The sequence below is a fragment of the Drosophila serrata genome, unplaced genomic scaffold (genome assembly GCF_035046125.1).
Source record: "Drosophila serrata isolate PLE 108 unplaced genomic scaffold, ASM3504612v1 contig_276, whole genome shotgun sequence".
Lineage (NCBI taxonomy): Eukaryota > Metazoa > Arthropoda > Insecta > Diptera > Drosophilidae > Drosophila > Drosophila serrata.
Window position 1 is genome coordinate 1,410,461 of NW_028257174.1, and position 26,817 is coordinate 1,437,277.

Sequence of the window (26,817 nt, forward strand, 5' to 3'; positions counted from 1 at the left end):
AGATACTTCAATTTCAAGCTGTCACTGCTAATTCACCTCTGCATTTGGGGCCCCGTATAATTTATATTAGTGATAAGAGTTTCGATTCTTATTTTTCTTTTCAAATCTTTTTTTTTTGTTTTTTTTTTTTTTTAATTTCTGCGGCCACTTGTGTTCGAATGCCTCAAAAGATATTTATAAGGAGATAGAGATAGAGGAGCCATCGCCGTCGCCTGGAATTCACATGAAGGGAATCCTACAAATCTGGGAACTAAATCGGTTTTATTTATTTTTATTCCTTAGTATTTTATTCCTTAAGATTTTATTTCTTAGTTTTTTAAACTATATATTTTAATACCCAATTGTTTAATATTTGTCAAACAAACGAAAACACGTGTCTTATATGAGAACTCTATAAGAAAATGGAAATTCACTGGGTGGGAGTTGTTTAGGAAAATTTAAATATAATTTTTTGCTTTAAAATATTGATTTGTATTCCTATTTTACATAAATATAAAATTTAAAGTATTTCAATTAATGAATATATTGTTTTTACCTAAAAATTCTATACCAAAAATTAAAAAAGAAAGAGAGATCAATGAGAAATGTTTACAAAACGATCAATTTCCATTTTAACTGTAAGATTCCCAACTGATTCTGGTCTTGAATATTGTTAAATGCATGGAAAGGTCCTTTAAATAATGTTAATTATATTTACAATGCAGTAATATTATATTAAGCGACTTTTAAAAAATACTTTCGTCTATAATAAATCATAGTTGTGCGAATAAATTCTGTAGTTCCCAACTGGTTCTATCCTAAAATATGGTAAAATTCGAAAAAATACTCAATATATAAACATTCCTAAAGATTTTAATAATTGTTAATGAATTTAGAAATATTTTTTGTCAAGAAAAAGTCGGAGTAAACTTTAATTCCCAACTAGTTCTAGCTTAAAATATGGTTTACAACTTCTGCTATACTTCCTTTTTTTTAATATATTATATTATTGTAATATTACATATATTTTTTTAATTTTTTACTATATATATAGAAAACACTTTCGCTTGATTAGAAGTGACAGTTGTGCGATCTTTGTCCCTATCGAAATGGTCGTACGTACGTCCAAAGCTTAACCGGACATTTTCGTTTTGGCGATTAGATTGGCTTCCCGGGGACTTGATGTCCCAGCTAAGCAACGGTCACTATCCGGGATTGGGATCGGGTTCGTCAAGGGAGGAGGAGGAGGAGGAGGTGGAGGAGGATGTCCAGGGGTAACCGGAGTGCTCGAGACTAAGTCGCCACTGGAATTGGAGTGGCTGCTAATCTTGATCAAACTCTCACTTACGATGTCCGGCACTGGATTGATAATCGCGACAAGTGCTTCGCCATTTTTTGTCCCCCCTTCTTTTTATTTTTTGGAAAAGTGAAATCGGGTGACAAATTATATATATATATATATATAATATAGTATATAGTATCTAAGCACTGACCAGTGTAACTTAGTTTTTTCCATTAATTTACTGAGAGTTCCTCGTAATCGTTGATTGCTTTTAAAATCGCCTTAATCGCTACTTTTTGTGAGTTAGATTACCCCCTATAATAATTATGGTATATAGGTGGCAATATTAAATCGAGTGGTCTGCCGAAAATCGATTAATTTCGATCAGCACCCACCATTTTATGACCATTTATTTATTTATAGTCTTTATCTGCAAAAATCATACGATTGCCATATTGTTTTGCTTGTTTGAAATTAAATTTTAAAGTAATTTCCAAAAAAAAATTAAATTGGAATCTTAGAATTTGTCAATATATTATTAATAAAATTGTTGTCTTTCATGATCTCAAGTGTCATAAAAAATGGGAAAAACTTATATTGCAATTACTGTAGCGTCAAACTGTCATTGCCTGGTATTTATTTATTTTTCAATCAAAAGGAAAATAGTAACAAAATAAACTATCATTGAGTTAAGTAAACTTGACTGATAACTTAATTGACTAAACTAAATGCTAGAGACTTTATTTATAAAGGGAAAAATCACCATGTTTAAGTTGAATCAATTGATAATTATATATCTATTATTTAAAGAATTACAAAATAATGAAAATCTAAAAGTAAGTAAATGGATAAAAGGCTTTAAATAGTTATTTTCAATTGCAAAGGTAATTAAATATTAATAAAAACTCCCTTTTAAGAAATTTAAATATTTAAAGATACATTTTGTAGTTAATAAGTAATTAATATGCATGCTCTATAAAACTTATTTAATTTAAATATTTTAAAATGCAAAATATTCTATTAAAACTCACTGAATTTATAGTCTTTGGTACAACCAATATACTTATAATATATAAATATGTTTTATTAAAATGGAATCATACAAAAAATCCAATAAATACATATCTAACTCTATAAATAATTATTAAAATACATAAATAAATAGTTCTAGTACGATTAACTCTAAGAATAATTGATAAAATCTATTAAACACATATTTAACTATAATAATTAATATTAAAACTCCAAGAAAGTCACGGAAAGTGACCCTGATTCTGCACAGAAAACTATCAAGAACTATATCTATTATATATTATATATAATATATTCCCTGAAACGGCGCCCTGTACACAATCCCCGAATTAAGTCGCATCAAATCAAAAAGTCAACCTGTCTCTGTCAGCATTAAATTGTCGAAATCGCTAAACAGAAATCAAAAGTCAGGTGCAATGGAGGCCAGCAGCTGCTGGACTTATCGCCAGGTTATTGATATACCCCATGTACTGAGTACTGATACCCACTATACATATATATACGTAAATATATAAATATTTATATCTGGGACAGGTGGCTACGCCATTGAATGCCCGCCCGTGACGTCGTCATCGGTGGCTATCAACGTCATAACCGACCACACCACAGCGAAACCCCCGAAAAAAAAAAATAATAATAATAATGAGTATAAATACGGGGGCTCGAAATCAAAATCGGAATCGAAATCAAATTTAGAAGCGTGCTGATTTGATTGACCGCTAATCGGCAAAACGATAATGGCACAAAAATATACCTCTTTCACTCCCCATATAGTATATATAATCATATATGATTTTTTAATTATTATTTACAATCCTTTGTGGTGTCAAAATAACAACGACGTCATAGGCGGGGCCGATTCAGTGAGCTAATGAATGAAAAACTAATATATCAAATGGGGGGGATTTGTAACACTTTCGAAGGCAGGTCTGGCTCCTTTTATTTTTATTACTTCGCACCCGGCGTATACGTAATGTGGCTGAAACAATTAATTCATACATGTGCTCACGACAGATATACTCATTATTCATTTAACATATATATATTATATATATATAGTTTCATTCATTAAGCTCCAATTAAAAACAAAAGCGGTGCTCAGATGTTTTCTATTAATTTGTACGCGGGGCGTATGCGTAATATTTCAGGGAGGAAAAAGTGTTTATTCACTACTTATTATTTTTTTGAAATTAAATTTTAAGTTATTTGTGTCAGTTAAAGTAATTGTTTAGAGAAAATAACTACAAATATGATGCTTAAAGATATTTATTACTTTCTACTCGGGGCGTATGCGTAATATTTTTAAGGAAATGTGTTAAAAATACATTATTTTAATTTTAAAATTTAATTTAAGGGTAATTGGTGGTAAATCTATGACTTTTTGGGTCAGTAAGTGAAATAATTTATAGGAAAATAACTAAAGTCAAAGCTATATTTATTACTTTCGAACCGGTGGCGTATACGTAATATTTGTAAGGAAATGTGATAAAAATACAGGAAAATAGGTTGTTTTTATTATTGAATTAAATTTAAGTTTTTTTTGGTGGTAAATCTTACCCTTTTTGGGTCAGTAAGTGAAATAATTTATGGGAAAATACCTAAAGTCAAAGCTATATTTATTATTTTCTAACCGGTGGCGTATACGTAATATTTCAAAGGGAAATGTTATTGAAGTAGAGGAATACAAATTGTTTATTTATTACTTAATTTTCTGAATTACATTTAAAGTGGTTAAGTATTAAATCAATGCCTTTTTGGGTTAGTAAAAGTAATAACTTTTAGGAAAATGAAAAAGTGCTTTAACTAAATATATCTAAGATATCTCGGAAGCAGTAAGTTTCTATTAAAAGCTTTAAAAATTATGTATTTAATGAATTTAAACCCTGTTTAAGTTTAATTTATTTTATTTCTAGGAAGAATTTGATAACATTTACTGTCAAAAGTGTGTGGAAACCTTACCCTTCGGTTCCCAGCATTATCCTGAGTACAATCGCACTCAGGATAACATCAATTTAGATAATGAAGAGTGGCCTGGTGATATGATACAAATCCATATATTATTGTAGATACAATCGGTGCAAATCACTCATACAAATAATGTAACTCGTGTCGGTAAACAAATTTCAGCCATTGGAATCCCCCTGCTTAACATTTTTAATTGCTTTGTGCCTCGTAAAATCATCATAAATTCGAGCATTTATCTAACAACAATTAGGGGGAGGCAAGCACGCTTTTATTTTTTATTTTTTATTTGCCAGTGTCTTTAGATGATTTAAAGGGGGAAATCATAATAAACAATAGATAATACAAATAAAACAAAAGAACATCTGTCAGGTTAGGCTTTTTAAATTTAAATTTATGTTTAATTATTCCTGTTACAGTTTTTACAAAGATTTATTTAGTAATAAATTCAGCTTTGTTAGACGCTTTATAGCTTTGTTTTTTTTTTAGTGCTCTTACGCTTACGTGCCGCACTGTATCCTGATCGTGTGCGATCAACTCGGTTAGTGACTACTGGCAATAGATTGATAAAATGTCGGGGCAATTGTTATTTCGCCGCTCTTATCAGAACAGTAACTGGTGTATTAATGACACCACACACGGCCGCGCACTTACAGTTTTATGTATAGAGTTGAAAGCATAAATGTTGCGACTATTAGATACCTACTAAATAGGGTACACAAAGAAGCATATGCTTTAAAAATTTAAATAATTTAAATAGCACTTAATAAGCTATTAAATCTTTAATCTAACACTTTGGAGTTACACAAGAAAATGTAGCTAAGCAAATGTGTCTGGCAACATGTTGAGAAACACAAATGTTGTACAGCAACATGTCTTAACGCCTTAGAATTCCCAAGTTTATAGTTTATGGTTAGGTTTCACTAAATAATTAAGAAAATCTTAAGAGATTTACTTATTTAATTATATTTAAATATATATCCCGAACGTTTTTGAATTTTCTACTATAACTACCAATTGCTAGAGCATAACTCCAGGGTATTCCCCATTCGCGGAAGGGGCATTCCCCAGGTATTCACATTTAATTCTCAATGAACTGCACTTCAAGATGGTTTTTCCTTCCTCCCGTCCAAGAACAGAGAGCAGTAAATGGAGAGTAGTGAAAGAAGGAGATAAGAAAGGAGATTCTGAGAACGAACGGAATGAATAAAATGCGCCATAAAAAATAAAAAAACGACAAACGAGGCGAAGAGTGACTGACTAGAGACTTACTAGAGAGATATCTTTATAAAACCGTCAATACGAAAATATACGTTGCTGCCGGCAGTTGCTGTCGCTGTCGCTGCCTCGGCTGGCGTCGCTGCCGCTGTTGCGGCCAACGTCGACGTCGGCGTCGCTGCCTTTTTATTATTATTAAGACGGGCGCGAGTTGGTCGCACTTAATTAGTTGTGCGATACAATTCTAGCCAAGCGGGTTGCTGGCGTCAAAAAAAAACATAATACAAGAAGAAGACAAATTCGATACTCGATAATTCGGTAATTCGAAAGATTCGAAATACCGTTAGCTCGAAATACCGAAAATAAAAAATACCGCACAACCGAAAAGAAACGAAAACCGAAATCGAAATCGAAAAATTGCATTGCGCATACGCCGCGTGTGTCAGTCCTTTAAGATCCACCAGAAAATTAAGAAATAAAAACTTAATAAAATTCCATTAAAAGAGAGAAAGAAAAAAAAAATAAAAGAAAAAAATTACAAGGCAGCTGCAGCTTTGAGTGTTTCCCACCCCCTCCCCGCCGCCCCAAAGCACGTGTATTATCTGAAGTTGTTTATTTTTTTTGTTTTTTGCCGTTCGGTTGCGTTCAAGTTGCACTAGAAAATCGCATAATGTGTAGAACTGGCGCCCTCTTACTGGGCCTCTTCGTAATATTATGTGGCAGCCTTATAGCGGATACTCAGGCCGAAGGTAAGTTTCAAATTAAGATTATTAATATTAATAAACTAAAGGAAGAAATAAGGGAATTGAGTAAAGTATAAGAAAGCCTTAAATGGCAACAAAATTATTCGAAGAAAAGAAGAAACAAGTTCTTAAGGCATTTAGCTTTGTTTAGTTTTAAATATTTAATCCCAAAAATTAATATAATTAAGAAAAAAAAAAAGTTTTAATGATTAAAAATTACTTATTTAAATACCTAATACTTAATTAAAAATATTAAAAATATAAATTAAGTCTTTGAAATAAACTCTGCACTTGATACCTTCACTTATTTTTTTGTAAATCATTTAGAATCATATATTATGATCTTAAAAATCAAATTTCTGTATTAAAAATTTGTCTTAAATATTTGTAATACCTTTTTAAAAGCCATTCCCCTTAAAATAACTTTTCTGTATAATATTGCTCATATTTAATTGTTTAATAGATTTAAAAACTAAGGCTTTTGTTTGGTTATAAAACAGATTATAGTAATTTCGAATTATTTTAATATCATTTCTATATATTTCATTACAAAATGTTTGTAAAATAAAATCTGTAAGCCTTGCCTTGCTTTTATAATTATTATGCTATATACAATATATCAACTTCAACTTATTTTTGCATTATTTCAGACTTTTATTTTAGTCTAAAAAGTAATATAAATATTTTATAATTTCTTTAATAATATTTCAATATATATTTAAATACTAACATGTATTGATAAATATGTTAAAAGTTGTATACTTTACATTGCTTTAAAGAATGTAATAAAATAAAAGGTTTAACTTCAATTACTACTACTTCTACTACCATTTGGCTACTATTTTATATTATTAATTTTTTTAAACCTTCTATAAATATTTAATATAATACATTTTATGTTTTATATAGCTACAGTCTCAGATATCCTAATATACTTTGTGTATATATTTTTCGAAGCCTACAAGACCCTTGAAATGTTTACCCTTCCAAAATGAAAGCAAATGCAAGTGGAGGAAGAGGGGGAAAACAATGCGGAAAATATGGAAATAAGTGTGTCAAATATTTGCTATATCCGAAAACCCATTAGACCCTATTCTAAATACCTATTCTAATCGCCAGCCAGCTAACTAGTTAGACCAGACGCTTATCTAGACTTCCTGTCGCCCAAAATGGCAACTATTTTGGGTTTCAGGTTTCAATTTCAGGGCGCACTTATCCGCTGAAGGGTTAAATGGATCGATCGATCAATCAAATAGCACTTATTTCCTCTGATTTCCGGGCATTGGGATATGGAGGACCACCTGGTTTTTGTTCTTTTTTTGTGGCTATATTTTAGATGGCTTTGCACCCGCCGCTTATCGGGTTGCCTCCTCCCAAAAGGTGGAGTGATTTATACCAACCAGTGTTGCAGGGATTTAGATTTGGAATATGCTAGTAGTATATATATGAATATATCTGTATATATATAGCAAATCGCTGCTGGTCACTATCTAATGCCATTTAAATTGTAGCCCATATAGACCCGTGCCAGCAATTTTATTATCGCACCGCAAGTCAATTTCCTTTTCGGACTCTCTCAGATTTCTTATTTGATTACGCATTATGGCCCGATACGATATGGAACACAATCATTATCGATGGCTTATTCACGCGAATAATCGGAATTTGAAATTGGTATTGGGGATTTTTGCAATTGTCAATATATGTTGAAAGAGATGGAGAGATTTCTTGGGAAATAAACAAGGGAAGCAAAGCCCTTGACTTGACAACATAAATAAAATTGTGATTTGTTTGCTTTGCAATTAAAAATATCTAAGAATTACATTTATAAATAAATTCCCATAAAGGAAAATAGATGTAGTTCCAACAACTTTCATTTTCAATGCATAATTATATATGTAGTTCCATATAATTATAATTTCTTTATTAGATTATTTCCTATAAACTTCTTTATTACAAAATATCCGAAATAAATTTTATTTTTATACTAATTTCTATGCTCTCTAGCTGACTATTTAATTATCCTCAAATATTCCAAGTAACTTTCCATTATCTTCAAATAATATACCACAAAAATAATGAAAATCAAAATCAGGTTTAGTAATAGCTTCCTACAATTATGGATTATTATTTTTGCTGAACAAATTTTTTTTTGTCGAATCATGAACTTGATCTTGAACTTGAACATGGTAGCATCATTATCATCATAGCCAGCCATAATCGGCTTACATAATAAAGATTGGAGAAATAATAATGGTAATCGATTGGTAAACGATAGCCAGGTGATTCCCTAAAATTCCAACAAATTCCCATCGGGGGATCGGTTCTATAAATACGATGGCCTGCCCACACAATATTAATATGCTCATCGCGGGCCAGGTAATTCCGATTCTCTGATTTTTCGCTGGAACGATGAAAGGGAAGAATTTTTACTTGACTTTTATATTTGTATTTATTTATTTTAATTTTTTTGGGGCACTATGCCATCGGGGGGACTTTTTGGTTTGGATTTAGCGATGATGATGATGATGATGATGATGCTGATAAACCATAGATCCAAAGATCGGTAATTACATTTGTTTTCCCACCAAGCATCACAGTTATTTGTTGTTGAATTTGTTTTTTCTTCAAGCTATTTACGGAGTGCTGACTCTGGTTTTCAGTTTCATTTTCATTTCTTTAGTTTTGTTTTGTTTTGCCGGCGTAAACAATCAAACAAGCTTCGTTGTCCGTCAACGCGAGACAAACACCAGACAACATGGGTCACAAAGGGCTAGAAAAAAGTCAACCTAAAAACACTAAAACTTAAAAATAAACCTAAAAGATTCTAAGCATTAAATATATCTCCAAAATATTAAGCTTAAAAAAGGGTTCTAATAAAACTAATCCCTAAAATTAATCTACAAAAAAGTTCAAGCTAATAAACCTAGTTACAAAATGAAGCTTACTTAAACCCTAACATATGAAATATTCCATCAAAATCAAATGATTTAAAATTGATTTACGAATTTTCTATAAATCAAGTGATTTAAGTCTGAAGTAATACCCAATTGTTGAGTTATTTAAGAACTTTTTCGTTTCATTTTTGTTGCCCTTTTTTTCGACGACAGTAATTGGGGGGCTTAAGTCGAGTTGCCGCATAGCTTCCTCGAAATTAAAAATAATCAAATGGAAGCGTCACGAAGTGAGAGAGAGAGGGTTGCTTAAGTTGATTTTATGATTTAACAATATTTTTCTTAAATATTCTCAACTGTTTATGGAACCTCGTTTCCATTAATGCCTGCCCTTAGCATGTCCTTGTTCAGGTCATGACCGATTGCTTGCTTTAGCATGTGTTTTTGCATGGGTTTCAGTTTGAAAATATTTAATTTGTGAATATTTTGTTACAATTAAAGGGAATGCCCTTCTTTATGTCATTTAGGTTTGCCTTCTTTTTTAATTTGTTTCATTTTAAAATTACTTAATTAGTTCAGTTTATATTTTGTTACAATTCCAAGGAAGTGTAATTATCGAGAACCTTTGGCAACCTAATTAAAATGAAAACTTTTGTTGGCCAGTGATGGTGCATAACCATTACCATAACCATAACCATTACCATTACTATTAACATTATCAACTGGCAGCTAAACCAACCGAATAAATAATATTTACCAAACAATTACCCAGCTTTTTTCGCGCCAGCTGGAAGCTCTTTCATTCGCTTCGATTCGCTGGCGACTTTGATTCGAATTTGCATTTTATTTTTGATACTCTTCGGGTGGCCCTCGTTGGAGGTACTAATTGGAACAAAGAAAAACGCGACGATTATCGATTACCAAGCAGTCGTCGGCAAGGGGGAGAGCCTTGGCAACGTAAAGTTGCACAATGGATCGGAATCGATCGATTGGATTGCTTCGATCGCTTCGACCGGTGGGCGGGGTCCGAGGTCTGGGACTTCCCATAAACGACGCTTTAGCCCTGAACGAGGCATAGCCAGGGTGGTCTCCCTCAGCGCCACAAAATTTCCCCGATTTCCGCTCCGAACAACTCTCTGGAAACGAACTCGACTTTGAAGCGATCGTTTCTGTGCTTGGGTTTTCCACTATATCTCATAAGCACGGAGCTGCACTTGAAGAAATTTCGGGGGAACATTTAAATGACAATTTTTTTTCGACACATCAAAATTTAAAAATTTCATAACTACGTCAAAAAAGCCTTAATTTCAATTCGGAAAACTGTTTTATGTAAGTTTTTATTGGGTTAAGAAATCTGCGTACTCAATTCAAAATTTTAAAAAATTATAATTTTTGCCAATTTTAACGATGTAACCTTTCCTTAAAAAAAAATGGGAAATTCTTGAAAAATTTTTATTTTTGTGGAAGATGTCTAAACCGATTCGCCTGTTGATGCTGATCAAGAATATATATGATTTATAGGGTCGGAAATGACTCCTTCACTTAGTTTTTAGCTTCTGACTAAAAGTAGAATACCATTCTTTGAACCAATATTTATTAATATTTTTATATGACAATTTTTTAGAGTAATCAAAACTTAAAAAACTCATAACTTAGCCAAAAATGCATTAATTTTAATTCGGAAAGCGCTCCTATGTTAGTTTTTCTTAGGTTTATAAATCTGCATACTTAAATAAAAACTTAAAAAAATGAAAAATTTTGATCAATTTTTTTTTTACAATTTTAACAATAAAACCCCTTAAAAATGTGAAAAATTTTCAAAAATTTATTTCTCTGCTGAGGATGAATCGATCGATTCGGCTGTTCATGCTGATCAAGAATATATATGATTTATAGGGTCGGAAATGACTCCTTCGCAAGTTACAAGCTTTTTATTATAATTATAATACCCGGAAAGAGTATACAAATAAGATGTGTAACACCACATACACATTCTTTATGCTATACTATACTTTTTAATTTTTACGCAATTGTAACTAATAAATCCTCTAGTATACATGCGCGTAATGCATCTTACTCTCTAAATTCTCATTGTTTTATGGAAAATAAATAAATAAAAAAGGCACAAATTTAACTTCGCTCACTTTCATTTCTTTGTAATTTTGACCTACACATTAATTCGATTTTTGCCAAAAGAAAATATAAAGAATACACGGCTAAAGGCCAACGACGACAAGCAGCCATGTTGAGACGATAATCATAGTAATTCCGCTGGGATTAAGAGTATTTGCAATGTTTGAAAGCCTAGAGGGTGTTCTAACGTCGTGCATGGCATAGTGCAGAACCGGCTTCGAGGCGACCTCAGTGCTCCGGCCACTGCCAAGGCAACTGCTCCGCAGCTCCATCGGATACCGCAGACCCACATGGAAGCAGTACAGGAGTGATGGACTGATGATCAAGGGTTTGAATCCCCTCGTCGTCTGCATGCTGAAGGTGTGCTGCGTGTCCGCGGGATCATAGTGGGCAACCCTCATCGCCTCAAAGCGATGCATGTAGTTGTCATGGAAGGTGACCAGCACAATCATATCCTCGACTTTATCCGTGGCCTCCGTTTGCCAGACGCTATACGGTGTGTTTATCGGTGCCCGGGAGTCGCGATATATCGCATATATATGAGGCGGTACAACGCTATGGCAAATAAATTTTAATGTCACATCTCGAAGGTGGCTACAATTGCCTTTGCCACCGCCAGATTGGATTCCTAGCGGACCCATGACCAGCAACAGGAGAAAGTGACGGTGCAGGGAGTTCCAAAATCCATTCCTATTCATTACTAATTTATATCTATATATATTTCTATATTTTTTTTGTTTTTTTGTTTTTTTGTTCTTCAAAATTTCCAATGGACTTAAAAAATATAAAATTCAACTGATTGGTTGGGCAAAGCAAAGCGATTGTGTTATAGAAATAATGATAGTGTTTGAAGAATTCCATGATATCAGGAAAAATATAATGATGAGAACAAATAGGGACTAAATGTTATATAGAGGATATATATTATATATATTAATACTGTATAGAAAGATATATATTAATCGATAAAAATACAGATAAATCGATATAATGTTGGATAAGTAGCTCCAAAATAAAGGAAAAAAAAAAGGGAAACATTACATTAGAAAACAATTTTCGATATATGTCAACAATATGATCGGATTAAGTATGAAATAATCGTTTTATATTTAATATATAAATACTGTATATAGAAAATGTTATATATTAATAGCTAAAGATACAGAAACAGCGGTAAATTGATATAATGTTAGATATGTAGAACCAATACAAAGGGAAAAAATTACATTAGAAGACAATTTTCGATATATATCAATAACATTTCGATAAATCAAACTTTATGTTGTTCTCCATATGATATCGATATTTTTCTATTATAAACATATCAAAACAATAAAGGTTGATTATATTTTTGAGACGACCACAACCTTGTTCAACAAATAAAACATCGCTACTTCAAAGTTTATGTTATTTCCAATATGTTATCAATATTTTTCGATATTTAATGTTATTTTTTTGTGATATGTAAAAAACAATTGTTTGCAGTGCTCAAGCCTCAAACCTCAAGCCCCACTGACAACAAATGCTGGCCAACAAGTTCAATAAACTTGTTTGTCTGCTCAACTCGGTTCGGTTCGGGTTTTGGGTCGTCCCTCACTGATTCGTAGACACGTTCTGCGACGAAAATGCATTCCAGATGCAATAATAAAGCCAGCTAGCTAGATGTATGCCGAGTTGGCCAAGTTAGTAGTGTCAGTCAGTTGGCCAAGAGTTTTCTTCTCGGCGAGACACGAGACGCGACACATGCGAGTGAATGTGAATATTATTTTCTGGAATAATGTAAGATAAGCAACCATCACACAATCGTCACCGATTTTTTGTTTACTTCTCCGAGTCGGTATATGTATTTTTTTTCTGTGTAATTTGTGCCGCGTTTTGTTGTTTGCCAAGTGGGAGATGTCTACTAATTATTCAATTATTGCTCTTGTCGCGGCTGCAATCGCAATGTGGCATCGATGTTGCAGCAAAACAAGAGCTAACACGCAATTTGTGGCTGTGGCGAGAACAATGGATAGCATCGGCTCGTCTTTTATCGAAATCGGGTCAAGAGGTTGGGCTAGTCCCTAGACTTGGCCACGATAAACCGCCGTCAACGACATTGGCATTGGCTTATTCATACCATTTTACGCTTTGTGGGGGGGGCATAAAATAAAAAATAAAATTATACAGTCTGATAAGGAGAAAAAAAAAACTGTCCCAGACCTAGACTGAAAATGTCGCCCTTCTGGCAAAGATAATAGGCGAGGGGGGAAAATATCAAGAAATATATATGTATGTACATATGTATATCAAGAAAAGAAACCCATTCGTTGGAGATTGTAAAACAATTAACAAAAGCCCCAGACCAAACATCAACAAATCATCATCATCATCATCATCATCATCAGCAGCAGCAGTGAGTGTCCATGACTGTCGCAGTTATTTTGGGGCCGCCAATGCAATTGTTGCTAAACCGAAACAATAATAATAACAATAATAACAGCACACCAGATGGCCAAATAACAATGTTGTAAAATATTGCCAATCGTTGGTGTATTGTGGGAAGAATGGTGGAGCATTAAATCCACCCCCGCTCAGAGTCTAATTGCACCGACTTGGCACTTGGGTGCTATATAATTGGTTATCTGACCACGACCACGACTATGAATGGAATGTTTTTGTTTTTCTTCAACGTTTTTCGTGCGAACTGCAGAAATTATAATGAAATCATAATAGTCGTGTGACTAACACTAAAGAAGAACTCTGACATCAAGTCTACAACTGAACACTAAAGTCGTAAAAACTAAATAGTTTATAAATCAGTTTTTAATTCTACAATTTCGATGGATAACTATTCTTAGAGAAGTAATACAAGTTTAATTTTGTTTGTATATATGTACATGTATTCAAAGAGTTCCCTGTTAGTTGGGAAGTTCTTCAAGGAGAAAGTTCACGAAAGAGAAAGTCGTTGGAGAATATTTTCAAAAGTTATACAGATTCAAGTTCACTAAAGTCTTTTAAATATTAACATGTATATAATATTTACTTAAATATTAAGTTTTACTAATATTTAAGGCTATACTCAAGTTTAGTTTCGATATCATTTCTATATATTTTCAATCAAATAAAGAAAGTTGTTGGAGTAATTTTTTTTAAATTATTTAACTTGTGAATATTTGTTTAAATATTAATAAATAATTATATTATAAGGGAATCCTTCAGACTAGACTCAAGTTTAGTTTCGATATCATTTCTTTATAATTTCGATATAATTTTAATCGAAAATAGAAAGTAGTTGGAGAATATAAATCATTAAAGAAAAGTATTTTTTAATATTAACTTGTAAATATTTATTTAAATATTAATTAATACTAATATTATAAGGCAATCTATTAGGCTAGACTCAAGTTTGATATTGATATTATTTCTTTATATTATCGATATAATTTCAATTGAAAACACAAAGTTTTTTTTAGTAAATATTAAATTGCAGGTTTGGTTTCTATATCATTTCTATATCAAAATCTTTACCACCCTAGAAACCCAATATACCCCAAAACAGGTGATCGGTGATCAGTGAGTGATCTTGATTGCGATAATTGCAGGGCTGTTGTGTCTGTCCTGAGTTTCGCTATACTATATACATATATATCGTCATTCCAGTTCCGACTTAATCTTATCGCCATTAACCGAGGAAGGGAGTCAGGGCCAAGATATGCATCTTGGTACAGCGCGTTGATGAGCAAAATCGATTAATTCTTGTTTTTTTTCATCTTCTCAATCTTTTAGCAAACCCCGGCAACGAAAGCAGTTTTCTGGAGGCCTCCCTGCGGTATTTTGACGAGCAACTGCTCCTGGACATTCTGCCACGTGCCTCGTGTCCGGGCGAAGATGAGGGCTCTCCAATGGACGAGTTCGCCGACCTGTTTACGGGTAAGTTTTGTTCTGCGAGTTCCGGGTTTCCTAATCCAAAAGGGAATTGGCTTTCGATAATCCAATAATAATTCAATCTGAACTTGAACTTGTCCGTGGAATGGACGTAATGATAACCGTAATCCGTTGGTGAACTAAATCGGAACTGTAATGGAAGTGTATTTGCTGTGGGCAGGTTCCGGGCAGATAATTCTTGAACCTCCATTTGCAGGGATGACAGAAAGTGGGAATATATCGATACTTTATTGATATATAAATTGAACATTTAACGTTGCCATATATATTTCATATATAGGATATTTTATTGCTTTATTTTTTTATATTTTTCATTTCGATATTTCAAAGATGAAGTTTTTAGTACTTTTTATTTAAGTAACTTTGAAGATCCCCTATAACTCCATTTGTTATCCATTATCCATTAAACATTATACATTATCTAGTTTCCATTACCGTTTACCGTTTATCCTTTATCCATTATTCTTTATCCATTTTTTTATCCATTATCCATTTTTTTATCCATTATCCATTTTTCAATATCCATTATCCAATATCCTTTATTTATTATACAATATCCAATATCAAATATCCAGTATCCATTATCCAATATTTATTATCCAATATCCATTATTCTTTATACAATATCATTATCCATTATCTTTTATCCTTTATTCATTGATCATTATCCATTATCAATTTTTCTATCCATTATCCAATATCCAATATTCAGTATCCAGTATCCAATATCCAATATCCAATATCCAATATTCAGTATCCAGTATCCAATATCCATTCTTCACTATCCATTATCCCTTATCCATACTTCTGTCCATTATCCATTATCCACTAACCATTATCAATTATCCAGTAAGTAATCTCTATCGATTTTGAACTTGTCCATGAGCCCTGTCCATTGTGCCTTATCCCAATGTCCCCCATCCGTTTGTCCGGTGTCTTGGCCCAATGCCTTTCCTGCTTCACCACTATCAGTTATCGGCTATTAAAGCGGCAATTCACTGGCCAATAAATCAGGCGGAACGCATAGTCTTTATAGTTTATTCCAGCGTTAGTACCTGGTGGAGATTCGGTATTGTGGACACGCGAGACTGGGAACACTTGGGAATCGCTTGCTTATCGCCGAGCACTTACACCGCCCAGATGGCGATATCTCCAGGGCAACAGCAGGTCTAGATTTTCTTCATTCCTTTACTTTTTTTTTCAATAAGAGTCACGATAAGATTTCGCACCATGTTTACGGGTGTCTCAAGCCGAAATATACAAAAGCGCTAATGATTGAACCTAAATTTAGGGAATGACTACTGGGGATCGATGGCCGTAACCGTATCTAATCCTTGAACAGTTGCCAAGTGTGCCAAGATTTGGATCTGTCCAGCAGCATGAGTGGGTGGGCATTTCTAGGGTTAAGTTAAACGGTTTTTGGAAAAATATCACACATACGCAGCGTTGACATTACAGAATATTATCACGGTTATCTATAGATTTTGTCTAGTTTTTCTTGCAAATATATTTATATTTTCTGCTATTCTTTACAGTGGATCAACTCCGTCAAGGCTGGGTGGCGCTGCACGTCTTTGCGGCAATCTATTTCTTTATTTTGTTGGCCATCATTTGCAATGATTACTTCCTGCCAACGGTGGAGTGCATCTGTGAGGACCTACATCTGTCCAAGGATGTGGCAGCGGCCACTTTTATGGCCACTGCCACTTCCATGCCCGAGTTCTTTACGAACACGATCAGCACCTTGATTCTAGACTCTGATATGGGTCTGGGCACAATTATAGGCTCTCTGATGTTCAATACTTTGGGTGTGGCTGGTCTGGCGGCTTTGGCCATTGATAAGGTAAGGATATCTAGATAATTATAAAGATATATATATATATAGCTAGAAATTCCATTTTGATTAGTTGGAATAATAACTATATATAATGATGAGAAGTAGTTGAAAGATAACTATAAATAAAGACAAGATAAGGTGACTAATGATGATGACTTTCCCTCATTCCCTAAGCCCGTGCAATTGGACTGGTGGCCCATAGCCCGTGATTGTTTCATCTATATCTTCAATACCATTATCCTGTTGGTCCTGGCCTGGGGCGGTAGCATTAGCTTTACGGAATCCTGCATTATGATGGGCTTCCTGGTGCTCTATTATCTGATCACATTCAATAACAACAAATTCATGCCCGCCATAAGAGTGTTTATTGAGGATCGCATGAATTGCTGCTTCTCGACGCGTTATGGTAAGTCTTTCTGGGAAACCTAGCTTAATTTTAATTTTAATTTCATATATAATTTTCAATTCCAGATCTAACAGAGCCGCCAGAGAACAGTGCCAAGGCCCAGTTGCCCCTGAAAAAGGATCCGCTTTCTGGAGATGGTCTTTTTGTGATAAATCTACCCGAAAATACATCATCCATGTCCTCCACAGCCAATCTTACACATTCCAAGCATTGTAAGTTTATAGGTTTTTTTACTACATAATTAATAGAGATTCCTAATTGATAAATATCTCAAAAGGGAATGGCGAGGATGAAGAGGACGATGACATGCCCAAGAGTATCTATCTTTATCCCCGCGATGCCTCTTGTCTGGGTCAATTCTGGTGGATCTTTGTCTTCCCCATCAAGTTTACTCTGTCCCTGCTGATTCCTCATCCAATGAAGTATCGTCGCCTATATCCATTGTCCTTTATCATGTGCATCCTGTGCATTGGCGGCAATGCTTACCTGATTGTCTGGATGTTGACCGCTTTTGGTGTGGCTATTCATGTGCCCACCATTGTGATGGGTCTCACGTTCCTGGCTGCCGGTTCTACAATGCCGGAGGCAGTGTCCAGTCTTATTTCGCTGAGAAATGGTGAGTTTGTATAGGGTTTCCCTCGATAATTTCTCTTCTATAATATATATTTTTCTTGAATTTTCAGGTGAAAATGGCATTGGTGTGTCCAATTCTTTGGGTGCCAATTCCTTGGCTATTTTGCTCTCCTTGGGTGTGCCTTGGTTTATTAAGAATTGCATTCATTATGGCAGCGGTGAGCCCCAACAGGTGGGCACTCAGGGCATCGAGTATAATATCCTTATTCTGATCATCTCCACGGTGGCCCTGTTCATTGTACTCAGCTGCAGTGGCTATCGTCTCACCAAGAAGGTGGGCGTGGCCCTTTTCAGTGTCTATGGTGTATTCATTGTCCTGCAGATTCTCATCGAGATGAATGTCTTCTTCCCAAGGGACTGCAGCACCAGCTAGGAGTGATGGCCGCCAAGGATGCCAAGGAGAAGGAAATCCAAAAACCAAAACCCAAACTTAAGCCCCTTTGGTGCTGGCACCAAAGAAGGGATTCGTTTGCAAGAACACAACTACTTCCGGTTAGAACTAGTATATCCTCGAAGGTCTCTTGCTGCTCCTTGAGGACCTACTCTAGACTCTCCTTAATGTTTTTTTTTTTTTGTTTGTTTGTTTATTGCTTTAATTATGGCCTAAGACTGTCTTTTAGGATTAATCGATGACGATGAAGCTTCCCAGCAGCGATTTCTATTTATTTCGCTTTGTAAATATATAATATATATGATGTATAGTAACATATATATATAGTTTAGAACCGTTGCCAAAGCCCTAAACGAGATACTAGCCTTTAAGAGAGAGAGAGGAGGAGAGAGGTTAAGCAAATGCCCTCACGATATTCATTCAACTTCCTGCCACGGACACATCCATCCAACTTCCGTTGATATTCTGTATGTGTGTGTGTAGGATCTATTTGTTAACGTTATCTAATATAATATGTATGTATACCCTTGATACTACCATTGTTATTAATTTATAAATACATTCTAAGACAAATGTTAACGAGTCCCGATGACTGTCTTTCATTTCATTTTAATTATCTAAAACCTCAAGTGGTCTCATCGAGTGCCAAGCTGATTAGATGGGATCCCTTGGGAATGTCGCAAATATAAATATATATTAAATATATATATATAGAAATATGTAAAAAGGAGTGTAGAGCCTCTTGAGGTTGGGTTTTTACAAACAGCTCATAATATTCAAGATGCGTAAAGCGACTGCAGAGTGCTCTTTCTTTGATCTGTTTGAGAGGGTAAAGTATCTTATAGAATAAGCGCTATGTATATTATTCTTCCCAGGATTATCCACGGATATAGAGTTAAAATTTGAATACCCTCCCCTTACGATAAATATATAAAAAAATAACGTTTGAAGTAGATATTTATATAGGTTTTTTTTAATCCAAATTTGCTAATAGTCTAGAAAACAAGAATGCACTTCGGAAACCTGAAATTTCGATACCCTTGCATTAAATTTCAATCGGACAACTTTTCTGTGTTAGTTTTTATTAGATAAACAAAACAATGTTTACATGACAATTTAATGGAAAAATTAAATTTTAAAATAATCATAGCTCAGCCAATTAAGCATTAATTTTAATTCGGAAAGCGTTTCTATGTTAGTTTTTCCTAGCTTTTTAAATCTGCATACTCAAACTAAATTTTAAAAAAATTCTAAATTTTTATAAATTTTTTGACAATTTTAACTATGAAACCCCTTATAAAATTATGAAAAAAAATAAAAAAAATTATTTTTCTGTCTGGGATGTCTAGATCGACTTGGCTGTTTATGCTGATCAAGAATATATATGATTTATAGGGTCGGAAATGTCTCCTTCACTTAGTTTTAAGCTTCTGACTGAAGGTGCAATACCATTTTTAATCAATATTTAATTATATGTTTACATGACAATTTAATGAAAAAATTCAATTTCAAAACAATCATAACTCAGCTAAAAAAGCATTAATTTCAATTCGGAAAGCAGTCCTATGTTAGTTTTTCTTAGGTTTATAAATCTGCATACTAAAATTATATTTTTAAAATATTCTAAATTTTTATAAATTTTTTGAAAATTTTAACGATGAAACCCCTTATAAAATTATGGAAAAAATTTAAAAATTTATTTTTCCGCCAGAGATGGCCAGATCGAACCTACTGTTTATGCTGATCAAGAATATATTTATATAATATATTTATAGGGTCGGAAATGACTCCTTCACTTAGTTTTAAGCTTTTGACTGAAGGTGCAATACCATTTCTTAATCAATATTTAATTATATGTTTACATGACAATTTAATGGAAAAATTAAATTTTAAAATAATCATAACTCAGCGAAAAAAGCACTAATTTTAATTCGGAAAGCGTTCCTATGTTAGTTTTTATTAGGTTTATAAATCTGCATAATCAAATTAATTTTTAAAAATATTCTAAATTTTTATAAATTTTTTGACAATTTTAACGATGAAACCCCTTATAAAATTTAAAAAAATAGAAAAATTTATTTTTTTCCGCCTGAAATGGCTAGATTGACTCGGCTGTTCATGCTGATCAAGAATATATGTACATTATAGGGTCGGAAATGACTCCTTCACTGCGTTTCACTAACACATTAATACGCTGCATAGGTATAAAAACGTAAACAAAGGCAGCAGCTTTCCAAATGCCAAAATTAAAATTCACAAGAGAGGAACGAACTCTTTGAGCGGATCTCCCGCTCTTAGGTTCCCCATTTCAAGAGAGAGAAAAAAAGTGCCAGTAACGGAACTTTCTAAGCTATGAAAAGGAGAAGCGAAGTGCGCTCGCATCGCAAAAGAATGAGGAGGATAAAAGAAAGAAGAAAATAGCTATGACTCACCCGCTCCCTTGCATCGGTTATTATTTTCGGCAAATCTCAACGCCGAATTTGCGCATGAAACACACGCACAACAAATGAAAGAGTTACAGTCAACAGTTTTAATGTTCTGGCACACACACTTTACACACTCTCACCATTTCACATAACCACCATTTCACATTTTTACCATTTCATTAACACACCACAAAAAAAAAAAAACAACAAAAAAGCGCACTGAAAATAAGACACCTGCGGCCGCTTTCCTTTTGGGGCAGATCCACGCTCTGCCCCCACTTCACAAACACTTTTCACTATACTTCACTACCACCTTTGCCACCTGCCAATGTTTTTCCGCCGTAAATTTGCCGCTTTTCACACTTTTAACCGATCTCCTTGCGCCGCGACGTTTTCACCATGAAAAAAAACAACAAAAAAGCGCACTGATTTTGGGGTTATGTGAAATGAAATGAGACGCCGTCGCTGGATTTGCATTTGGGGCCTTGCCCCCACTTCACAAACACTTTACACTATACTCCACTATCACCTTTGCCACCTGCCAGTGTTTTCCAGCCGTAAATTTTCCGCTTTTAATTGTTTTAATTGATCTCCTGCGCAGCGTCTTTTTTTTCGTCCGCTTCGTTCGGCTGGTGGAAGTGATCTACCACGGCAACCGGGAGAGGTGAATTCGGGATAATGGTGGGTGAGAGAGGCTGGAAGTAAGCGACTGACCACTTGGAAAGCACTTCCAGTGTCGACCTGAACTGGAAACAGGATCCAATTTGTTAGTATAAAAATACCCTGCAGTATTAATATTATAATATTAATGCTTAAACAATCTATAATTTTTTTAATGACAGATATCCGGAAAATAGTTTTCCAGCATCACATTTAATGCCAAAACCCAGCTTTATACCAATAATACACATTATTTAATAAGTTTTTTCTTAGTTTTTTTTTTTTTTGTTTTGTTTTGTCGTTAGGTTTTGTTTTTGCTTTGCTTTGCAGAGAGGGTTTTACAAGCCCAGTCGAGTGTGTTTGTGGTGTGTGTATTGGAATTATCTTGAAGTTACATCACATATTACAAATAAATATATAATAAATATAGGTCATTAAATGAGATCAAATATTCGGTTAACACACACACTGGCACATACACATTAAATATGAATGCGAATAATACAGATACATATACACAAGATATAGAAATCAAAGACGATTCGAGAGCAAAAAACATCTAAAAGCTAATTAATTAATATCTGTGTCTCTGTGTGTGTGTACATAATTTATCATCTTAAAGATATATATATATATATAATAATTATGTATATATGTATAGGGGGAGAGTCTTAGTCCCTCCTCCCGTCTGTTGTTTAAGGGCTTAGCTTTCTTTCTTTTCTTTTTTGCTTGCTCAACTTGCATTGTTGGCAAATGTCTTGGAGTTTTCCTTTTCAATTTTCATTTCTTGGATGGGTTTTTCACACAAATAAATACTTAAGAGTAAGTCTGATCGATTTTCAGCGCATGCTTTTATATATAATATATAATAGATATCATTGGGAAGTTTTAGAAACTTGCCGAGGGTTGAGTGTGTGTGTGTGGCCTTGACCCTAAGCTGCCCTGCTACTGCTGCTACTTGGTATCCTTTCTCCTGCATCCTCTTGTATCCTCCTCCTTTCTGTTCCTTTCTTTTTAAACAAATCAGTCTGAGCAATTACAATTCAAATGTGCCTGCGAATGCAATGTGGCAGCTTTCAGCTGCTCCCTAACAACCTGTCGAACCAATTTGGCACAAGTCTCAATCGATATGCCGATACGCATATGGATGGCTGTGCGCGTTTTGGAAAAAAGTGCTAACGTAATTTATGGTTTGGCGCAACGTAAACGTTTAACACTGAAACGTAAACGTGAACGTTAACGCTAAGCGATTAAGCTAAAAGCCATCTGTCTACCGTCTGTCTACTTGCCAGCCAGCCAGCCTTGGGCCTGGGCAGGACCGGGGGATGGGACAGAGGCCAAATGGTGTAGTGGAGTGGCTGCGGTACCCTGTCTTAGGTGCAGCAATGGTGTCCATTCTTAACATAATAGTTGTGCATGGCCACAGTGCCGTTCTTGCTGTAACTGCCACTTCCACTGCCACTTGCACCGCTTCCGCTGGCACCGCTGCTGCCGTTGTACTGCAGATTGCTCGAACTGGAGCCTCCAGCAGCTGCTCCCGCATTAGCAGGCGCATCATCTGTACTGGTGGAGGCATCAAAGGCCTTGATGGGACTCTGGATGATTTTGCATGTGAACTGGCGATGAGGACCGGGTTCCTAATGACACAAAAGATGCCTTAGTTGGGTGGCATTTCTTAGGAAACTAAAGGGACCTTACCTTGGGTTGAATGGGGAAACAACACCAGAGGATGAAGGCTATGAAGGCTACCAGGGTGCCCACCAGCAGTATAAAGTCCTCGATGGTCTGGAAATATTAGTTAAAGTCAAAAATCAATGCGTAACTTGGAGGAAACATGAGTGGGAGGGAGGAGGTGGGAGGTGTCGGCGAAGGAGGTTCTGCGAGTGTGTGTGCTTACCGGCTCCTCGCCCAGCAGCACGTGATTGATCAAATAGACAAAGTCGTCAAAGGGTGTCATCCTGGGGCTGTCGCCAGGATTCGTAAATATCCTGGTTTTTCTTCACTGTCCTTTTTGTCGTTCACTTTGTTTTGGGTTCGGCTGCGACTGCGACTGCGACAGCGACGCCAACAGCGACGGCAACAGCGACTGCGACTTTGACGGCCTGACGCTGCTTACGAATGCCGCTGCTGCTGCTTCTGATTTTGCTCCTGTAACTGCTGCTGTTGCTGTAGGACGCACAACAGCATGGCTGTCCGGTTTATTTGGCAATTACGGACATGGCATGGCATTGGCCACCGGAATTTGCAGGTGAATTATTTCGATCGTTTTTCGTACGGTTAATTCCAGGCTTTCAGCGCGTTGAGGTGAGTACAGTGTGACCATATAGAGCCATATGAGAGCTGGCTAAATATACAATCACTAACGCATACCCGAGGTGGAAATTATACAAAATACCAATATGAAAATATAGGTTTTTTAATTGTATATAGAGATGTGGATAAATGTATTCTATATTTTTGTAAATATATATAATACAATTCAATTGATTTATTCATTTAAATTTTTATTTCGCATTCTATTCGTTAAAAATACCGCAGTGCGACCAGATCCAAATCGGATCCACATGCTGCTCTTCATTTTCTTGGCGCCCAGCGACAGCCACTCTAACGCCTGCGTCCCACTACTTCCACTGCTTTCCAAAATTTTGTGGCTATTTTCCCGGCGTTTTCCCGATTTAATCACTCAGCTTATGTTTTGACACGGTACGTCATCCGAAAATGGGCCGGCGACGCAGCCGGGAGCGCGGCCAAGAGCCACCAGCACCAGGCTGTGATAGTGACGACGAGAACGAAACGAAGCCATCGAAGAAGCCCAAGCAGCGACCAAGCAAGGCCGCCAGAAATAGTTCCAGTTCATCGACTTCCAGCAGCAGCAGCAATAGCAGCTCCAAGGGCAGCCGCAAGAGCAACCACAGTAAGGACTCCTCGCCGGAGGCCAAGAAGCCGAAGCAGGCTAGCAGCCGCAAGAAGTCATCATCGGAGCAGCGGGAGGCGCAGCAGGAAAAGCGCTCTAAGCAGCCCGAGGAGGTTCAGGAGCAACGCTCCAAGTGGGACACACCCGAGCGCGGCAGCGGAGGCGGTGGTGGGAGCTCACATCGCAACAGCACGCGGCAGCGTCAGGACCGGGACAGAGATCGGGAGCAGCGTGACCGGGACAGGGATCGCAACAGAGATAAGGAACGGGAGCGGGAGAGGGAGAGGGAGAGCGACCGGAACCGTAACCGGGAGCGGGAGCGTGAGCGTGACAATCACATGCGGCGAGATCGCAGTGGCCGGGAGCGGAGCCGAGAGCGCAGCAAGGAGCGCAGGCAGCGTTCGCCAGCCCAGAGACAACAGCGACCGCGGAGCAGGGATCGAGAGCAGCAGCAGCAGCAGCCAAGGGAACGCCAGAGACGTTCGCCAGACAGACGACCAGCTCGGTGAGTTCCTAGAACTGCTATTGAAACCCAAGAAGTTTTATTGTTTACATATTTTCCTTTCCTCGCCCTTCAGTCGCAGTCGCAGTCGTAGTCCCCGTGAGCGATCCCATCGTGGTGGCGGTGGTGGACGTGACTTTGGCCAAGAACGCAATCGTAACCAGCGTCGCGACAATCGTAATCGCAACGAGGACGAACACTATGAGTGGGGCAAACAGGATGACAAGGAGAAGGCGCCCAAGGAGGACGAAGAACCCGTAGAGAAGGAGAAACCCAATTTTGGTCTCAGCGGTGCCCTAACCGAGGACACCAACAAGGTTAACGGCGTGGTGGTGAAATACTCCGAGCCTCCCGAGGCCCGTAAACCCAAACGTCGCTGGCGCCTGTATCCGTTCAAGGGCGAAACAGCGTTGCCCACGCTTCATATTCATCGCCAGAGCTGCTTCCTGGTCGGTCGTGACCGCAAGGTGGTTGACCTGGCCGTCGATCATCCCAGTTGCTCCAAACAGCATGCCGCCTTGCAGTACCGCCTGGTGCCCTTCGAGCGTGAGGATGGAAGCAGCGGGAAACGCGTGCGTTTGTACCTCATCGATCTGGAGTCTGCGAATGGGACGTTTCTCAACAATAAGAAAATCGATGGCCGCAAGTACTACGAACTGATGGAGAAGGATGTGATCAAGTTCGGCTTTAGCTCACGCGAATATGTGCTGCTGCATGAGAACAGCAAGGAGGATCAGGAGGATGACGACGTGCATATCAAGGATGAGCCGCAGGATGTGCCCGCTGTTGGAGAAGAAGCAAATCCCTAGAGCTACGTTTTCTCTTTATTATTTTTTTTATGTTCTTTTACATAAAGCTTCAAATGAAACGCGTTTTGTACCCGTAGGAACCTTGAACCAGAGAGATGCAAGTGTAAAAAGTCGTAGCGGAACACAGTTTTGCGTGTTCACTGCCAACAAAAGAGAGCAAAAAGAAAGATTACTATATATAAATAAATTCTCAAACGAATTCGGGTCTTGACTGAGGTCAACTTTAGACTGCTGACTGTGTCAGTTTAGGTTTAGCTTTAGCTTCAGTTTTGCAACTGTGACACTTGTTAACCAGACAGCGCCATGCACTGGCCACCGTTCCTTGGTTTTTGCCTCATTGTCTGTGCCTGTGTCTGTGCTGCTGCCCCTCAGGTGATGCGTCGTCGCCAGGTTATTACACCCACCTGGCTAATGGGACCTAGTTTGCCCAACTCCAAGGCAGCCCCCAAGGTGCAGGTCACCCAGCAGAACCTAAGGGAAGTGGCCGCCTGGCGAGCCACCATCCAAAAGGCTGTCGATGAGGGCACCTATGTGGTAGCAGCGCCTCCACCGCAGGTGAGTAAAGGAACATTATTTTATTAAGTAGTTTTATTTGGGACTTTATTTAGTTATTATTTAGGGTTTAAAAATAAAAGGGTCACAAAAACAATACCTATACACAACGCGAAGAATTAGAGCCAGTTTTCTCTGCAGTATTGTTTTAATTATCATTATTCCGAGTTAGTTTAAAAAAAAATCAAGGAATGGATCTAACTTTGGGATGTCGGAGTTTATATACCCTTGAAGTTTTAAATTAAATTATAAAATTGAAACGGAAATCTATCATAAGTAAGCTTAGAATAGATATTTATATATGACAATTTTTTTGTTAAATCAAATTTTAAAAATATCATAACTCTGCCAAAAATTAATTTTAATTCGGAAAGCGTAGCTATGTTAGTTTTTCTTAGTTTTATAAATCTGCATACTCAAATTAAATGTAAAAAAAAATTTTAAATTTTTCGACAATTTTAACGATGAAACCCCTTATAAAATTATGAAAAAAATTGACAAATGTATTTTTCTGCCT

General features: G+C 36.2%; 5 protein-coding genes across 6 annotated transcripts; 3 read left to right on the top strand and 2 right to left on the bottom strand.

The window, feature by feature from the left end:
* Positions 1–5,702: 5,702 nt before the first annotated feature.
* Positions 5,703–19,016, top strand: LOC110180335 (sodium/potassium/calcium exchanger 4). 2 transcript variants are annotated; one of them, XM_020947994.2, is made up of 7 exons: positions 5,703–6,222; positions 15,012–15,155; positions 16,706–17,013; positions 17,182–17,413; positions 17,479–17,625; positions 17,691–18,029; positions 18,097–19,016. In XM_020947994.2, exons 1-7 carry the CDS (start codon positions 6,144–6,146, stop codon positions 18,417–18,419), a joined length of 1,572 nt encoding a protein of 523 aa, XP_020803653.1. In that variant the 5' UTR covers positions 5,703–6,143; the 3' UTR covers positions 18,420–19,016. The 2 variants fall into 2 exon arrangements, with proteins under 2 accessions (XP_020803653.1, XP_086691526.1); XM_086835400.1 differs by lacking the exon at positions 5,703–6,222 and adding an exon at positions 12,917–13,022.
* Positions 11,240–12,267, bottom strand: LOC110180336 (uncharacterized). The gene has a single exon (XM_020947995.2). The coding sequence runs from the start codon at positions 11,939–11,941 to the stop codon at positions 11,327–11,329; it is 615 nt and encodes a 204-aa protein (XP_020803654.2). The 5' UTR covers positions 11,942–12,267; the 3' UTR covers positions 11,240–11,326.
* A 2,760-nt stretch (positions 19,017–21,776) lies between the features above and the next one.
* On the bottom strand, positions 21,777–23,942 carry LOC110180341 (uncharacterized). The gene is made up of 3 exons (XM_020948002.2): positions 23,421–23,942; positions 23,222–23,308; positions 21,777–23,160 (listed from the first exon to the last, which is right to left on the bottom strand). The coding sequence occupies exons 1-3, from the start codon at positions 23,478–23,480 to the stop codon at positions 22,897–22,899; spliced, it is 411 nt and encodes a 136-aa protein (XP_020803661.2). The 5' UTR covers positions 23,481–23,942; the 3' UTR covers positions 21,777–22,896.
* Positions 23,943–24,080: 138 nt separating this feature from the next.
* On the top strand, positions 24,081–25,947 carry LOC110180321 (uncharacterized). Its single transcript, XM_020947976.2, has 2 exons — positions 24,081–24,942; positions 25,016–25,947. Exons 1-2 carry the CDS (start codon positions 24,242–24,244, stop codon positions 25,746–25,748), a joined length of 1,434 nt encoding a protein of 477 aa, XP_020803635.2. The 5' UTR covers positions 24,081–24,241; the 3' UTR covers positions 25,749–25,947.
* Positions 25,948–26,051: 104 nt separating this feature from the next.
* LOC110180323 (uncharacterized) lies at positions 26,052–26,774 on the top strand. Its single transcript, XM_086835403.1, has one exon. The coding sequence runs from the start codon at positions 26,052–26,054 to the stop codon at positions 26,328–26,330; it is 279 nt and encodes a 92-aa protein (XP_086691529.1). The 3' UTR covers positions 26,331–26,774.
* Positions 26,775–26,817: the final 43 nt, after the last annotated feature.

What these genes read in the sequence shown, in the direction of transcription:
- LOC110180335 (XM_020947994.2), top strand. Translation starts at nt 6,144, where the DNA reads ATGTGTAGAACTGGCGCCCTCTTACTGGGCCTCTTCGTAATATTATGT. An exon ending in GTTCGCCGACCTGTTTACGG is followed by an intron (nt 15,156 to 16,705) that starts GTAAGTTTTGTT and finishes TATTCTTTACAG; the next exon opens with TGGATCAACTCCGTCAAGGC. An exon ending in TCTTATTTCGCTGAGAAATG is followed by an intron (nt 18,030 to 18,096) that starts GTGAGTTTGTAT and finishes TTGAATTTTCAG; the next exon opens with GTGAAAATGGCATTGGTGTG.
- LOC110180336 (XM_020947995.2), bottom strand. Translation starts at nt 11,941, where the DNA reads ATGAATAGGAATGGATTTTGGAACTCCCTGCACCGTCACTTTCTCCTG.
- LOC110180341 (XM_020948002.2), bottom strand. Translation starts at nt 23,480, where the DNA reads ATGACACCCTTTGACGACTTTGTCTATTTGATCAATCACGTGCTGCTG. An exon ending in TGCTGCTGGGCGAGGAGCCG is followed by an intron (nt 23,309 to 23,420) that starts GTAAGCACACAC and finishes TAATATTTCCAG; the next exon opens with ACCATCGAGGACTTTATACT. An exon ending in GTTTCCCCATTCAACCCAAG is followed by an intron (nt 23,161 to 23,221) that starts GTAAGGTCCCTT and finishes TTGTGTCATTAG; the next exon opens with GAACCCGGTCCTCATCGCCA.
- LOC110180321 (XM_020947976.2), top strand. Translation starts at nt 24,242, where the DNA reads ATGGGCCGGCGACGCAGCCGGGAGCGCGGCCAAGAGCCACCAGCACCA. An exon ending in CCAGACAGACGACCAGCTCG is followed by an intron (nt 24,943 to 25,015) that starts GTGAGTTCCTAG and finishes CTCGCCCTTCAG; the next exon opens with TCGCAGTCGCAGTCGTAGTC.
- LOC110180323 (XM_086835403.1), top strand. Translation starts at nt 26,052, where the DNA reads ATGCACTGGCCACCGTTCCTTGGTTTTTGCCTCATTGTCTGTGCCTGT.